The sequence below is a fragment of the Anarhichas minor genome, unplaced genomic scaffold, assembly GCF_050575085.1.
Source record: "Anarhichas minor isolate MPS153535 unplaced genomic scaffold, ASM5057508v1 ptg000024l, whole genome shotgun sequence".
In the NCBI taxonomy this organism is placed as follows: Eukaryota; Metazoa; Chordata; class Actinopteri; order Perciformes; family Anarhichadidae; genus Anarhichas; species Anarhichas minor.
The window spans coordinates 16,298,583-16,315,299 of record NW_027466470.1 but is presented as its reverse complement, the minus strand read 5'-3'; the positions used below and the strand labels follow the sequence as shown (position 1 = coordinate 16,315,299).

The 16,717-nt window shown below is 40.6% G+C and overlaps 2 protein-coding genes across 2 annotated transcripts in view; both read right to left on the bottom strand.

Annotated features, from left to right (window-relative positions):
* The window catches only part of arhgap21b (Rho GTPase activating protein 21b), a 32,244-nt gene extending 26,906 nt beyond the window's left edge, over nucleotides 1–5,338 (bottom strand). Inside the window, exons 1-2 of the mRNA XM_076098284.1 lie at nucleotides 4,489–5,338; nucleotides 3,377–3,584 (exon numbers count right to left, since the gene is read on the bottom strand). Coding sequence (XP_075954399.1) covers nucleotides 3,377–3,448 — 72 coding nt within the window. The 5' untranslated portion in view covers nucleotides 3,449–3,584; nucleotides 4,489–5,338. The remainder of the gene's footprint in view (nucleotides 1–3,376; nucleotides 3,585–4,488) is intronic.
* Nucleotides 5,339–6,483: 1,145 nt separating this feature from the next.
* prtfdc1b (phosphoribosyl transferase domain containing 1b) lies at nucleotides 6,484–13,842 on the bottom strand. Its single transcript, XM_076098283.1, has 9 exons — nucleotides 13,780–13,842; nucleotides 13,429–13,535; nucleotides 11,479–11,662; nucleotides 11,075–11,140; nucleotides 9,104–9,121; nucleotides 7,885–7,967; nucleotides 7,624–7,670; nucleotides 7,405–7,481; nucleotides 6,484–7,291 (listed from the first exon to the last, which is right to left on the bottom strand). The coding sequence occupies exons 1-9, from the start codon at nucleotides 13,825–13,827 to the stop codon at nucleotides 7,244–7,246; spliced, it is 678 nt and encodes a 225-aa protein (XP_075954398.1). The 5' UTR covers nucleotides 13,828–13,842; the 3' UTR covers nucleotides 6,484–7,243.
* Between the last annotated feature and the right edge of the window lie 2,875 nt (nucleotides 13,843–16,717).

The window sequence follows — 16,717 nt, the reverse complement described above, 5'->3', positions numbered from 1 at the left end:
TTTCCTCAAGATTCTTTTGTTTTGTGAACAACCATCTTTAAAGTTTAAACTGTGCGTACGGTGGCAGTCATTTTGGAAGATACCCATAGATGTGGCCACGCTTGAAAGGATCTAAACCTTTCCTCTAAAGCTATAAACAACCCACAATGCACCAGTTTCTTGCAGTACTGTAATAGGCCCTCTTTGTAATTCAGGGGCTGCTGTTTGCTCCATTCAACGTCTGCTGTTGTGAAAACATAAATGTTTTGGCGTCAAACATCATCCAATCCTCAAAAATAATGCCAGAATATACACATAAATTGCCGCCAATATTGTGAGTTTGATTTGTGTGCCGTCTGTTAATTTGGCACAAATCTAATGCTACATTTTGAATATTTTGTTGTTAAAATATTGAACTTCCAACAGCTAAAACAATCATAGCGGTGATGATAAATATGTGGTAAATAGTCGAAAAAATAGATCTGGCCACATGTTGTTGTTCTTGTAACTGATGTCCAGAAACATGTAAATAAAACCCTGAAAAATAAATTTCCCCTTTAAAAAGGACAATTTAAAAGTCTTAACTCTGTGTATTAGTTATGTGTTCATTAAAGGTCATTTTTAAGTTTATATAAAAGAGCCCTTCCACTCCCTGCCAGAGGCTGTCACTATGTGTCTGCCAGTCTCTCTGTGTGTGTGTTCATTCTATAGCATATAAACAGAAAATATAATCATCCCAAAAGTGAATACACAAAAGAATGTATTTCCACACTTCCTGGAATACACAAGAACAAACTACGTGACTGAGTGAATTAGGGCTGTGCATCACCCTTGCATAATCCTAAATGCAAAACAAAAATAGAAAAATAAATAAAACAAACAAGCCAGCAACCATGCAAACTCGGAGCGAATGAGTGCTGTAGTGAGAAGTTAGAGTCTCACACACTCCACTCTCATCCGCTTGTATGATATGCATTTAAGATTTGAGCAGAATTAAACAGCTGATCTAACAAAAGGAAAACAGCCGTCTGTTCACTCATCTCCAATGATTCAGTGTTGGAGCTACAAAGGTGAGCGATTCAAACAGGACACAGAAAACATCACTGGCTTTTCTATGGAAGACGACATGGGTGTTATTCCTGCACAGAAACTGTGGAAGGAGGAAAAACTGAATCCCACAGCCCGTCTCTAAGGCCCCCCCCCCGAGACGTCACAGATAATAAGGCTTCTTCTATCCAATTGAATGTCAATTTTCCCCTCCGATTGCCATCAGTTAGCCATACGATGCCGGCACGGAGGGTTCTGTAAAAGGCAGCCAGCCTGAATGAGATAAACACTGAGCTTTAATGAGGCCAAGATTGTGGGAACATGGGGTGGGTGGGGGGTGGGTCTGTATGTCAATATCCCCCCGCAGTGCTAAATATGGAGCATGCTTCATCGTCTGAAACAGTAATTAATTTCCCTCCACTCTCATTTCTGTCATTCTGCTGGAGCATAGCAAGCACAGGTATTATGAATCATGACAGAGCTCAAAGTCTACTCATCAAGGAGGCTCAAAGTGATCCTGTAATATAGTTTGATACAATAAAGCAAGCAGCAAACTTTGTCTCTTATGTATATGACGTGACTAGTGTACTGAGGAAGTGTCGTCTTAAAAGCATTAAAGTAGCTACCATTGGAAGACAACTCGAAAAACTCTATTATGTTCTTCAGAAGAATAGACTTTGTAAATATCACTGAACATTATTCTCTGTGATACAGGACAGTACATTTGTATTATTAAAAACGTTAAAGGCTTAAATTTTAAGACCTCAGTTCCATTCATTTCATCCTCTCTGTGCTTCGCTACATCTGAGACAGAAACCATCCTCTCCCGTTCTCTTAGTGAAATCAAAAGGCACACACACACATTTATCATCTTCATCAACTGAGATCAAAGAGCTGTTTTTTGTGAGGTCACATTTAACAAAAAAAGGTGATTAAAAACTGAAGTCATTAAATCCACAATGTCATCATTTCCAGAAAATCCCAGGACCAGAGACTCCGGGGGGGGGGTTTCCGGCTCAGAATTAGCACATGAATTGGTTTGTGTGGTGGCCTTATTAGAGGGACTGCTCACAGAAGGGTTTCCTGCACCTCACGCCGTGCAACACTGCTAGAAAGAACTCCTCTGAAACACGGTTTCTTATGTATTAGGCAAAAGATTATTTTCAGAGAATACGAGGACATGTTTCTGCATCGGAATCGTTGAGTGCCATTAGATTCATTCACGAACACATTTTGAAGCCAAGAGGCTGTATTCAGATGGTCGCGGTAGCAAAGGTAAGCACATTATCCGGAGGTTTTTAGCTGTGACAGTGAAAAAGGCAACACAAGCTGTCTCTGTAGTGTGACTCCTGGATGAGCCCTGTGTTAAAATAGCATCGTTTGTTTGTTTTCCCCTATGAAAATGGGTTATTGTTCTTAATTTATGTTCTTAGACTTCCCAAAAAATCCCTGTGCCTCTAGAAAAAAAAAATATATATATATATAATGTATAAATACAGTAAAGTATAAATAAACTGAAAACAAACCTAATGAGACGGAGTCTGTTATTTGAATTGATTTAATGTGGCGTTGGGTACGGAGGTAACTTTTGCTCTCCTGTGCTGCACCCGACGATCTCGGATCAAATTCAATACATCTAAGTGACAACACGAGGAGCTTTAGATCCCTCGTTCACAGACCACTCACGCAGAAGCAGGGAGGCATTAGTAAAGAGCTGAATATTACATTAAAGGCAATGGAGGGAATGAAAGAAAAACTACGGGTTCTATAAATAGCCGCCCTTCCGTTTTCAGCAGTACAGGGTTGCTACCTAGTTCACCACGAGGGTCTTCATTCAGGCGACGAGCTTTCAGGGGAGCAGATGGTGTACTGTCTGGTCTCACACGGGGTCACAGCTTAACAACCTGAAAGACGGGTCTTGAATAAACTGCTTCAATGCCATTGTCTCCTCCCACTTCCACCAGTGATGAGTTTGATTAAAATGTAATCTAATAAAATGCTGTCCTGCAATGGAAACCTGTGTTGTTGTTTTTATCTCCACATGAACCATGATCCACCCCAGCGGGTTACAAGAAAAAGAAAATCTGATGTCTATAATTATTTAAAAAAGAACCAAAACAATGAAGCACTGGTGAGATAAGGAGCAAAACAATTCAGCAGGTGTTACAATCTCAAACAGCTGGGCCAAAGTGTCAAACACACCACTCCCCCACTAACAACTAATTGAGAAACCAGTCAGTTACCCTCCCAAAAAAATCACTTTCACGACCACCATTTAAATAAAATGTAATTCATCATTGCATAAGAAGGCACACAACGTATGAGGTTTTGAGCTGTGGTCGTCGTTTACCTCGCAGAAAGAAGATCTAGCTTGTTGCCTCTCATCATCCTCGCAAGAATGAACCCAACGTGATGCCATCATTCAACTTCACTTCAAATCCTGTTATCCGTGAAAGCCCATATCGAAAAAAGGTATAGCTCCAGCAAGCAGGATGAAAGAAAAGATGTTCCACTCCGTCCAATTCACTCCTCCATTCGTGCTCGATTCCTTAGTCCTTCTGTGGGGGAGATAAGAGGAAGAGATGTGTTATAACTGCATTTACAATCACGTATCTTCACACGAACTGCTCAGGAATGGCATCTGTGAAACAACAACACGAATCAATACCTTAGTGCTTCAACCCACATTATGCAGATCACCCGTTCTTCATTTTGGACAATCAGCTTTATGCAACAGGTCTTTACAAAGCTCTAAACTGGCTGATTTGGACTAATACAATGTAACAATATATAATGAAACGTGAGAACAAGTTAGTTAAAGAAAAAGCTGCTAACTGTTCCAAAGTATTCCAAGTACACTTAACGGAGTTTCGCCTTTTTGTGGACGTGGTAAAGACAGTGTTGTGACAAAGCAACAATCATGACCGCATTCTTCACGCGACACCAAACCTCGGCTCGAGGCACAACAATGTGGATCGTCAACACTCGCTACATGATGAACGGCCAGCAACAAGTGGACTACAGGCGACACAAAAGTCCGTCACGTTGGAAATTGAGTTACAAAAAAAAAAAAAAAACGTTTACAGCCGGGAGTATAACGCACGAGACACTCACGTTCTCTATACTGTGTGTACTATAATCACAACACCGCCTTTTATGTGATTTAGAGAGGGCTTATTTGAGCGTCTCTTGTTTGAGCTCAATGGTCAACCGAGTCAGGAACAGAGCGTGTCGAGCTGTTGTTCTCAAGCGACCAACAAAAGTAGCTTTTCCTTGTTACTTTTTATTAAAATACCACCACAAAAAAAAAAAGTTAAAATGACGACATAGTGCGCTGTGGCCGCTGACCACGTTATACGCGCTGTGAACGCAAACTGTAAAGCGTGTAAAGTAAAACCAACTGAGACAACAGGCTGCTATCGGTTAGCACCGATGCTAACGGTGGAGTTTAAACAAAGTTACCTGTGGAGTTGAGAGTCGTCATTACAGACGGGCAACAGCGGCGGCGGTTGTCCATAAAAGCGAGAAGACAAACTAAAATCATAGCTGTGGAGGTCCAAGATGGCCAGACATGATTTAATATAGTTTCTGTACGGACGTCTTCCCGGTGATTATTCCAAACCTACTCAGGGGAGGCGCATGGTGCAGTTTCGTGGCTGATTTTTTTTTTCTTTTTCTTTTTTTCGCTTCCAGCTTTCCCGACTCTAGAGTCCACCTTCGGTCAACAGGACACTGTCAGCCAATCACACGCGGCGTTGAGTTTGATCGGGCCAATCGGGTGCGAGTTTACAAGAAGCGAGCCGCGCTTGTAAAAAAAAAAAAAAAGTGGTGCTATTTAACCATTTCAACGAGTCGGGAACAGACACCGTCTGTGTGCGTCAAAGTAGAAGATACACAGACTCACTATCCAATCCACATTGCACATATCAGGCATTTGTCACTATCGTACCCGATTTTGTTTCATATAAACAACCAGGCTGAACGAGGAGTCACATGTCCTGGTTCAAAGTGAGGTCGAGCAGGGCTGGCATGTGGATGATGGTGGATATGGAAAGTGAGTTCACACACAGGCAAGCCACCACACGGCATATAATCTTTTGCTCCCATAGTGCTGCCATGGTCTGCTCCCAAAAGCAGATAAAACACGAATTCAATACTCGACACAAAATCTTGAGCAGATTGTGTCTGTAGACCAACAAAAAAAGAAGCTCATGGGAAGCTCAGGGCCCTGACACATGTCCCCTTTATTCCTCTCCGCCATAAGGGACCACCTGTTCTTGGGACTGGCAGCTTTTGTTACAGAGGTCAGTGTAGAGAGGGGACTTTCACAAAGCTGTCCTGCCCAGACAGGCCTACCGTCAGCAGCTATACCGTGGATAGAAGTGTTGGTAAATAACTTCAGACATGTTAGTCCAACTCCATTGGTACCCGAACATCTCTGAACCACATCCCAAAAAATGTTATTGTTTTGTTTTTCTTCTTGACCTCTCTTGTCATTTCTTATTTGTTTCATTGTCTGGACTTTATGAAGTCTAGTGTTTAAAAAAAAAAAGAGTTGGAAATAACCAAGTACATTTAACCAAATACTGTAAGATTATTTTTTATTCCTGATTGTAGCGGCGTTCCGTCTGTGTTCACTGATGTATTGTTAAAAATTCAATTCCAAACGCTATTAAAAGTAGTTCAAATTAGCTCCACTTTACCAGCTGCAACTGTAAAATGGTATTTACACATTAGCATCAGAAATAATAATCCAATAATATATACTTAAAGACGGCACTTTTCTGCATACCTAGTTTTTGTTAATTTAAGCACATTTTTTTACTCATAATGGAGTAGTTATACAGTGTGTTATTGCTTTTACCCAAGTAAAGAATCCGAAGACTTCTTCCACTACTTCCAAAACTATTGACTAAATCCTCGGATGGTAATAGTGTGATGTGTTTCTATTGGAGTACCTCGTCAAGTCATTAATTCTTGCAAGCTAAATTGAGTTAGAAGGTCACAAAGTAAATTCACTGTAAGTACCACGGAGAAAAGAACATTTGAGTTTTTATGGCACTTTGTGTTCCCTGCTTCAAGACTGAGTCATATGTCAGATGTGTACAAAGAGCACAACAGCTCAACACGACTGACTCTTTTTGTTCCTTCTAGTTCATTTGTAGTTTGCCAATTTTTCTTTTATCAAAGAATGGTAGCCCAACGGTTCAGGAAGCGGCTTTAGCCACTCCTAAAATCAGAACGACACAAACATACAGCAGTCAACAAGAGGTTTAGGAGTTTAAGAAATCTGTGATAATATTTTCAACAGCACTTTAATACTATAAGGATTGTATAAAAAAAACCTGATTTAAACACAGCATTCAACATGATGTTTCAATGACTCAAAGCCCTCCCTTTTATATCATCAGCCTAAGAAAAGCATGTGAGATACACAAGGTTACTCTGACCAAGACGCCACTTCAAACTAGTTTTATCAACATTGGAAAATACATTTTGTAAGTCAACAAAACAGTGTGAAGAGAATGCAGTGATAGATAACACAGAATTGCTAAAAAAAAATACTATACTGGTATGTTAAATTATGAAAGGAAACACAGAAATGACAACAGTATCCCACTACACCTCAAATACTGAATAAACAAAAATAGGTAGTTAGTACACTTAGTTTATAAACTACTTTGTTTGCCCCGTAGCATCAAAGATAACTACCTAATGAAACACCGTACAGGTACAGGTGAAGAAAATGTAAAATTCTATCACTAATTTTCTAATAAAACAACTCCCTTTCATTTAAAAAGAAGCTACAGTATGTTTCCTATGTTACTTCATCACACACTAAACAAATATTGATCACATTCATAAAAGGTCGTGATTATCACGTCCTTTACATTGCATACAAGAAGTAAAATATATTTGTGTTAGAGTCAAACTATAGTAACCAGTAACCATTGTACATATGAATAACGTCTGCAAAACATGAAGAATGAAGTTGCAACTCTCAAACGACGGTGAAGCATGTACTTGCTTTTCTAAAATGACCAGTTAAATGACGGTGTCTGTCGTTAAAAACCGTTCATGGAAGGAATGTTATAACAAAGCGGGGCATGCTTGAGATCAAGTGTCACGATAGCAGCTGTGTGTGAGTGGCAGCTCAGGGATAAAATGTTCAGGCTTCCTGTTAAGACGACATCCGCCTCCTTTTGCAATCCTCTTTTCAAATCTTGTACTTCATCTTCCCACTTTCGCTGATCACACAGATGTGCTAAAAAAAAAGTAGAAAGAACAGTCTTTGTTTGATGATGCTAAGTTTTACCAGACAGTCATTATGATCTCTTCACTGTTGTCTAAATTTTAAAAAAGACTTTACCGACTTACATTTAAGTCTCTAAAATACTCATTGTAGTCTAAGGCATATCCAACCACAAACCGATCGGGTATCTCAAAGCCGACATCTGAAATGAAAGACAAAGGGGAACATTAAATGCAGTATTTCCATGGCCCACTGACTCACTGACTAGCGAGCTGCAACAAAAAAATAAGTGCGAATGAACCACTGACTCATAAACACATAAAAAGGGTTGGTCAGGTACATACAGTCAGGAAGACATGCTGCGTTATGTGGCACTCTCTTCACCAGCAATCTGTGGGAAAATAAAAGCAGACATTATCACACAATATCTCTTTCTACCCGTCGCGTAGGACAGGTTTTCATTTTAATGCAGTAGTACTTGAAACTTAATCTTTCTTTGTCTCTTTCTTTCCCTCTCTGTCTAGACTGGAAGGCCAGAAAATAAGTGATTCACAAAGCAGGCCTGGTTTAGTTTTTAAGTTCTTTACAGCAGAAAAAAAACGTACCCTGCTACTTTGATCATTTTGGGCCTGAAGGCTTCAACATGCTTCAGGAGAGTCTCCATTGTCTTTCCGGTGCCTACAATGGCCTGGAAAGGAAAAGTTAGAAAAACTCCATTGAAAAAAAGCAAGAGAGTGCCAATACGGAAATGCAGACGGAAAACAGATCCATCTCACACTCGAGTACAAGTGAAAAGGAAGAAGTTGGTCACACTGTACTTGTATTGCATAACTGTTTATGAGCTGTTTTTAGAAATGAATTCCACTTGAAAAGAGGAAATCAAAAAACCAACGGGTGGTGTTACACAAAACTGCCGCTGGCGTCTTTATCAGGAAGAGGTTAAGAGCGGTGGTATGCTTTGTCATGTAGGTGTAGGTCAACATGCCCTTTATGTAGAAAGGATTGTCCCTAAACACTTACATTAAACATTTTTCACTTGTGACAGCATATAAGCAGAGAGTACGGCGGAGAGAGCACTAGCTTCCTGTTACTCATGTAGAATCCTGTTTCTTATAACTTAAAGAAAGAAGGATGAAAAACGAATCAAACAAAGATCAAAACAACTTTAAGTTGCCTGTGTTTTATAAAAAAAAGCTTTTCACAGATTGTCATATGAGAAAAAGCTGTTGATTCTTTAAGTTGATTCGGCTAACGTGTTAGCAAACTGTGAGCGGCTTTAGCATTTATGTGGAGCTGTGTCTTTGTCAACTGATGATTGAAAGTCCAATATTCACTCTTTGAGGTCCGTTTTGGTTCCTTGGCTGCTAAATGCTCTGGCCTGCTCGTTGCTATCCATTGTTCACCGAGTGTCATATCTAAAAGACACATACTGAATAAAGAATCAAAGAAAATGCAAGACTTAAAAGGGATCCATTTCAAAAATACTGCAATAAAAAAATGTTTAATTATGCAATATCTGCACACCATAAGTAACCATGACTGTATGAATACATTGATTTATTTGCTGTAAATGTCGTTCCTTCCCTTGTGCACCTTTTAACCAATACAGGCTAACAAGAGAGAGTTCATGACCAGGTTGAGGGAAAAAAAACAGCTCTTATTCACAAATATAGGTCAGCCAATTAAAAATGTTCCTCATGTCGAAAATAAAACTTGAAACGGCTCCTCTTGACCCGGATAGCCGACCACGACAATAAATATAATAGGCCCACATTTGGTTCAGAGGAAAACAGAGAAGCAAAAAAAAAAACATGGTTGGCTCACCTCCACAATCAGTACGTTCTTATGAGAGCATGTTGGGATGAGAAGAGAGGGAGAGAGGCAAACAATTATTCTTGGCTGAGGACAGAAAGCAAAAACTGCTGCATCTGCTAATGAACCACACACAGATTTAAAAAGATGTCAGTCGCACAGCAGGGACATGAATGCAGCAGAAAAATGTCAGCCTACTCCACTTTTGGAAACCTATGTCCCCCACGGTCCCTCATTGAATGTCACACTGAAATAGCTGAGATTCTGCAAATGTTTTCCTAATCAGCTGGAGACAACTGGGCACTATTTATATGAAGAGCCGCAGTCCAACAGTTCAACTTAGCTAGGTCACGATGAACAAAAAAAAACAACCAAAAACAACTTTAACTGCCATGTAACTGTGTGCAGTTTACTCTACTTTTCAAACAAAGGATTCAGCCAAGCATGTAGTCACGTGCTTCGTCAAGGCCTCATTACTCATACAGATTCATTAAGAGTGCAGTAAACCCTGGAGAAAGACAAAGGAATACGCTGTTATATTAAAGGGGAAGCTACCCTCAGATACACTGTAGGGAGGGCGTAACGTGAACTATGTCATATGTTCCGTGTCACACAATTAGTTCACTTCTTCCAGCAAAACATCGCAGCACTCTGTTACAAACAGGTGATTAAATTTAGCCATACATCACAGGGAGCTCAGGGATTTCACAGGCACACTTAAAATACTGTGAGCAAAGCAGCAGGCAATGACTCGAGCTTACTACCTCATATCCTATTCATGTTTCAGACATTCATGCCACGCCTGGCTACAGGACATATTAGTGTGTGTGTGTGTGTGTGTGTGTGTGTGTGCGTGCTCAGCTAAGAGGCGGGTGACTGCGAGTGTTCAGATCAGCTGATTTATTTTACCGAGGAATACTCTCGCTGACGTAGGACTGCTGTAGTAGAGGTTGAGTTATTCATCCCTGTGCATGCACACACACTCACACATGCAGATACTGTACGCACAGGTGTGTGCAGAGAAACATCACTGTACTACTACTGTATGTGCAAATGAAAATCGAATCAACAACCGTTGCGACACTTGATTAATCGTTTATTCATATTTAATGGCGAAAGGTAAAACATTCTGCAGATCCAGCTACTTAAATCAAAGCACTAGCTGCTTTGCTCTGTTTAATGTGACACTTGGTATTCGTGCAACCCATTTCAAAAGGGCAAAAGCACTTCTTAACCCTTTCTGCTCGTTACTCCTTCACTCACAGCAAAGTCTACTTGCTATTCTTTGTGGTAGTGTGCATGTCTATGATTTGAAGAGCTTAGATTCGATTAGAGAAACGTCTCAAAAGTAAAGATGATTTTGTGCGTTAGAATGTGTTTTTTTTCTTATTATTTACAACCCCTTCAATTAATCTCGTGACCACCCACAGGGTTGTAATCAGGTTGTAAATATCACCTTTAGTAAATAGTATAAACTATCAGATGAGTTAACAGTCAGCACACACACACACACACACACACACACACACACACACACACACTTACAGAGCCTCCAGTCCAGTGATGTGCTCATATCGATTACATGATAACAAGACAAGCAGATGAAGAGTGAGCCTGTAACAACTCGACCGCAGTCGTCCTCCTGATCTGCTGTGACAGCAAGTATATCCTCCCATTTACACAAGAGTCCGCCTTCTGCTTCGACTTAAACAATGACATTACAAAAGTTATATCTGATCAGAAACTGCCATCTTTGATCTCCTTTACAGAAGCGGCAGAAGCACTTCCTCGGGATGGAGAGGGAGATAGCAGATCAGAGGGAAGGCTGCCCTCTTGAGGCTGCCGTCTATCAACACCCACCATCTCAACGCCTCGGTTTGTTTTATTGAAAAAGAGCGTGTGATTATGTTTCACTGGACTCAGAATCAGTTCTTTATCAAGAGTCCAGCTGTTTTTCAACGGTGCAGATAAGAAGAACATTACCTTTCCTGCTAAAAAAGACAAATCCTCTGCTCCGAGTATGTGAAGATCCTCTGTGGACTGGTCGTTCTGAGGGAATCACAACACAAAAATAAAAATTTTGAATTGCACGGGACCACATTAGCTAAGTAGTGTTTTTCATAACGATTGCCACACGCATGGACGGGAATCATCAAACCTGAAACAAATGATGAATTAAAGGTGTAAGTGTATTGTAGCACACGGGGTAATCACATGTCATCTGTATACTCATTTCAAAGCCGCTGGTATTCAGGTGGCCACATGAAAACAGCACATTGAAGGCAAAGACCCACAAATGCACCACCGTCATAATGTATAACATATAACACACATCTCATGACTAAGTCACAGGGACGTCGTCTGTGTAGCAGTGGGCAGAGGCTCACCAGGTAGCTCTTGAGCCGGATGAAGTGGACCCTCATGGGGATGGTGTGGTTGGAGTTGCGGCTGAGGGACTTGATCCTGTCCACCAGGTCGACACAGAACTGGTAGCCTCCTTTCAGCACACACAGCACCACGATGTCGTGGTCCCCCAGGTCGTCCATGATGTTTCGAGCCAGACGTTCGGTCCTGTAAGCGACGTGAAAGGTGAACTTCTTCGTCAGCGCATTAAAGCAAAGGGGTGGTCTTGTCTCACAGGTCCTGGGCTCACAGCTGTGGGTGATTCATGTCTGTAGGCTAACTTACCATCCAGGACTCTCTGTGTCACAACAATCTGTCCAGATGTTCACACTCCTGTTTGTTGTTTGCATGCTATCTCAAATACTTTAACACATTTCATTGGAAGTTGGTGGAAGCTTAAGCCACAGGCTAAAGGACAAGTGAACAGTTTGTGGTGCTGATCTCGATATCTTCATTTGTTGAACAATGCAAGATGAGGCATTTTTAAGTACAATAATTACTTTAAAGGAGACGTATTATGCTAATTTCCAGGGTCATACTTGTACTTGTGGTTTCAACTACAACATGTTTACAAGCTTTATTCAGAAAAAAAAGCCTTTTCATCTTTCTTATATTGTGTCTGAATAATCCTTGAAACCTTGAATATCACTTTATTCACCCTGTCTTAAACGCTTCTTTTCAGCGCATTTTAATGGACAACAGCTTGAGTCCATGTTTAATTCCTGTCAGCTGATGTCATTCACATACACCGCAACAAGGAAATACACTGTTACACATTTAGAGTGTTTAAAACTGTGAAATGCTCTTTGTTTTTGTTGTAGAGGTGTGACATCAACCATACAGAAATCCTGAGGGCTCATTTAAAGGCACGGTTTGTGAATACGGGCTTTGTGTATTTCTCTATGGATTGATTGTTCGATACCTTCACAGTATTTATGTGGCACTTAGACCTGCTTTATCATTTAAAGAAGACATTCAACAAATCATACTTTTTACAATATGAGACCTTTAATACAGCTGGGCAATATTCAGCTTTCAATGAAATGATAATAATACGATTGTTTTATGTTATTGGTTTACATGCTGATGTAGCCGAATGAACGATTCCGATTTGAACTGCAGAGATTTGTCGATTGACAGAAAACATATCACAACTATTGTGATAATCGAGTAATTGTTTTAGACATTTCTTAATCAGAAACATCTTAAATGTGAAAATGTTAAGCTCTTTTTGCCATACGTGAAAGTAAATACATACCTGAATGCATTTGGGTTTTTGACTGTTGATCAGACAAACAAGACGTTGGAGGATGTGGCCTTGGGATGTGGGATGAACAATTGGATTTTTCACGATTATCTGGCGTTCTGTATATAAACGATTCACTTGCAGATTAATCGATAGTGTTGGCCCTAGTTCTCAATATAATTAACAAATACATTTCTTGCTCTTGTTTTACGTGTGGCGAGTCTCATGTTATGACGGTATCATCACTTTTGATTTTACCATAGTGATTAACCACTACTGGGGGGGAGTATTACTTTCATATTGATTTCAACATTTTAAAGCCTTTGACTGAGAATGATTCTGACTCATGTATGCTATGATTGTCTAATAAACGTTCTATACATATTCTAGCTTTAAACATGACATTAACTGTAGGGGATTGTGTAGCAAAGCGCTCTCAGGATGCCGTATAAATGGTCTGTTTAGGAGTTGTTGTTGTTGTTGTTTGTTTTGTGGGGGGATTTTCAGCGTCACAGTGATCATTTTATAGATTATACGCCAAAACCCCAACAGTTAAATACCACACCACAGCCCGCAACAAATTACACCCCACAAGTCACGCACAGCTCTCACGCAACCATCGAAACATCTGGTTAGCTCGAACAGTTTTGATTTGACAGGCAGCGGGATCTGAAGGTCGGTGTCGTACCTGTCCATGATCACGCCGTGCGGAATGAAGACGCAGTCTAAATCTCCGCAGTAGTGCGCCGGATAGCTGAAGAGGTCTAAACTGTAGCCTGGCCAGTCATCGTTAATCTGGGAGGGAAAAGATAAACGCAAAGCATCACGTGGCTTCATTGTTGAGCATTAAACATCAAACGAGTTTGGCCTGAGACAGCGTGCCTCTGCAGGAGCTACACACGCACAAGGTGCGCAGAGTTGTCCGAATGCGCAGAAACTGCACGAACAGAGTAAACTTTTGTCCGGTGCTGTAGTGACGCCATGCAGCACTTGTCCTGCAACTCCCTGTCGTGTTTTTATTCGTCTCTTATTTAATTACCACAATGCCGCCGCTTCTTCCGTGGGATTGGACAGCAACGTCTGCCATGTTGTTTTTCTTTTCCGACACGCAAAAAGAAAAGGCTCTCGTCTGAGGAGAGCAGCAGTGGACGCTTTCAGGAGGATTTGGCAGCTCGCGGAGAGAGGAGGAGCATCGGGCCGGAGGAATGTTCCCTGAAACTATCAAACGATTTGCAGCCGTCTGTGGCCTGTAGTACCCCACTGTTACCGCCAGGGGCAACATAACACTTAGTTATTACTAACATGGATGCTTCATTTGAGCTCGTTATGGAAGGTTATGCCGGCCACGGCCCTGGGCTGTGGTACACAGAACCGCATTTTATTCAAAGTAATGATACAGTATAAGAATACCTCATTTTAAGAAATTGTCCTGCACTCACAATTTAAAAAGTAAAGTAGAAGTACAACAATATTTCATCAGTTACATGGACAGGAATAAACAGGGGTGGTATGTAGATACAGTACATATATTTACTCAAGTACCCATCCTAAGTATAATTTTAAATAACTTTTACTTTACTTGAGTATTTACATTTTCTGCTACTTTACACTTCTTACACTTTACAACATGTTATTGCCAAGTCCTTTTTACTTTACTGCATTTATTTGGCAGCTTTATTTACTACTTACTTTGCAGATTAATTATACAAAATATATATTTGACAAATAAATGATCATGTATTATTTTGGCTAAAGATACAACTTTATTGATTATTGGTGAAATTTGCTAGCTACTCAGCAGTATACAAAGCAACATTAAAGTGAAATTATAAACTAATGATATATTACTCTGAAATGAGCCATCCTGCATTCTGAGCACTTTTACTTTTTGTATTGTTAGAATATTTTGATTTGAATACTTTTGTACTCTCAGTTGTAACCGAATATGTATACACTGTGGCATTGCTTCTTTTACTTAAGTAAAATATCTGAGTACTTCTTCCACCACAGAGTAACAGTAAAATTATCCATTATGCAGAATGACCCCTTTCAGAGTTACTATATGTATTATTGAAGTAATATTGCTGAATCCTTCGTGTACAAGCATTTTTTTCAAGCCATACTCTGTTAAGGTGAGGCTCAACTCACCTACTTACCTACAGTTGAGCAATTAAATCCATAGAAATACATCATGTTTCAGAAGCTGCCATGTTTTCGATGTAAAATCTTAATCTATAGCTAAATAAATGTAGTTGAGTAAAAGAAAAATAAATGCTTTTGGAGGTACACAAGAGTAACCGAGAAAACAAAAAGAAGTGAAAAGCAGAATACAAGCAAAATAGTGTCAATCCGGTGCCAGCCAAACTCATCACAAAATCCCCAGTAGGCAATAATTACATGTTCGCCTTAAACTTTATTTAAATACCACCTTCAACTTGTGGATGTTTTTGAGAAAACGTGTTAGCACCGCCATCTTGTGGAGAGGGACAGCGCCTTCTGGCCTTTTTGTACACTGCTTTTGTTCTGCTCAATACATGTTGTTTGTAATCTGATTCAATATTCCCATTATTTTTTGATGCATTTACTCTCTTGAACATTCTCAAACATTGTCTCATCCTGTCTGCCTAGACAACAGACAAAAGAAAGACTTGACAGCCTGTAATTTAAGAGCTCCACGTGCCACACCCAGTCTCCTGCACAATATAATTTGTGTCTGTGTGACAGTGTGTAAATGAGTGAATTTAGGATGAACCACCCAGGAACTCATGTGGTCAGTTAGTCCAACAGCAACAGCAGCAGCAGCAGCAGCAGTATGTCTAGGCTGTTGTGTCACTGCACATTAGAGCAGTCTGCTGGGCTCCGGTGTGAGGGGGAGACGAGGTGTCTGAGCCACCCACCCATGCTCTTCTACGGCAGCTGTAATTATAAACAGTGGTACAATGACAGCTGGGGAGGCAGATGTCAACAGCAACATTAGATTTCAATCAGCGCGCACTGTGTCACCACCCCCGAGGAACGAGGAGGTGTTGTACACTGCGTCACACGAAATCTCTCCGAAAAACTATACAGAGAACAGTTTTCATTCCCTGCACAACTTATTTTACAATTTGAGTTTAAGGTGACGACGCAGCCGACTTGATGCTGTGATAATCATGCCGATGAGCGTCTGAGTGCAGAGCGAAAGCCGGAAGATGTTTTTTTGGATGAAGTCTTGTCACATTGCTTTTGATGCCTCTGTTGGTGAGAGCAGGCCCGGCTCTTTCACTGCCCTCCAGGCGCAGCGGAGCAGTCTCTGGCTTTGGCATTTCACACTCGCTCAGCAGTCAAGGCCTGCGACCGTCCGCAGACCTTACAACCAACTGCTCCCTCGTACCCTCGCCCCCGTTGTTGGGCCAATTATGAATATTCAGTCGCGATGAAAGTAATTCTGTCAGACATACAACTGTCCAGCCGGATAGTGTCAGTGGTGTTGTTTGCAGAATTTGAATGGGGGGGGGGGGGGGGGGGGGGAGATCTATCAAGGATGTGACTGCTCCCCTCCTTCAGATTTGGGATATGACAGAAACGGTAAGATGACCCAAATATATACAAAATATGTTGGGTATTTCCTTCCTTTGTATTCCTCTGTGCGATGGACCTCCATTGTTGTCAAGAACAACCCACACATCAATGAGCCACATTGTTGCACTGGGTGACAAACAGAATGTTTGTGTGAGTGGTGTGTGTGCTCAAAGAAAAACCTACAGTGACCAGCTGTTTTTTGTTTTTTTAAATGCAACATATTTGTGACCAGTTTTGAAACATCTTCAAAACTGTATTAAAAAGTATTGAGCGACAATGAACCCATTTTAGTTTATGTTTTGGTCTTTTCGTGAGATTTGTTGACTATACACCACAAACATAGAATGACACCAGACTTATCCTTTAATTAAAATGAATACCTTTATCGCTACGGTCATGCGTTGGTGCAGGTATTG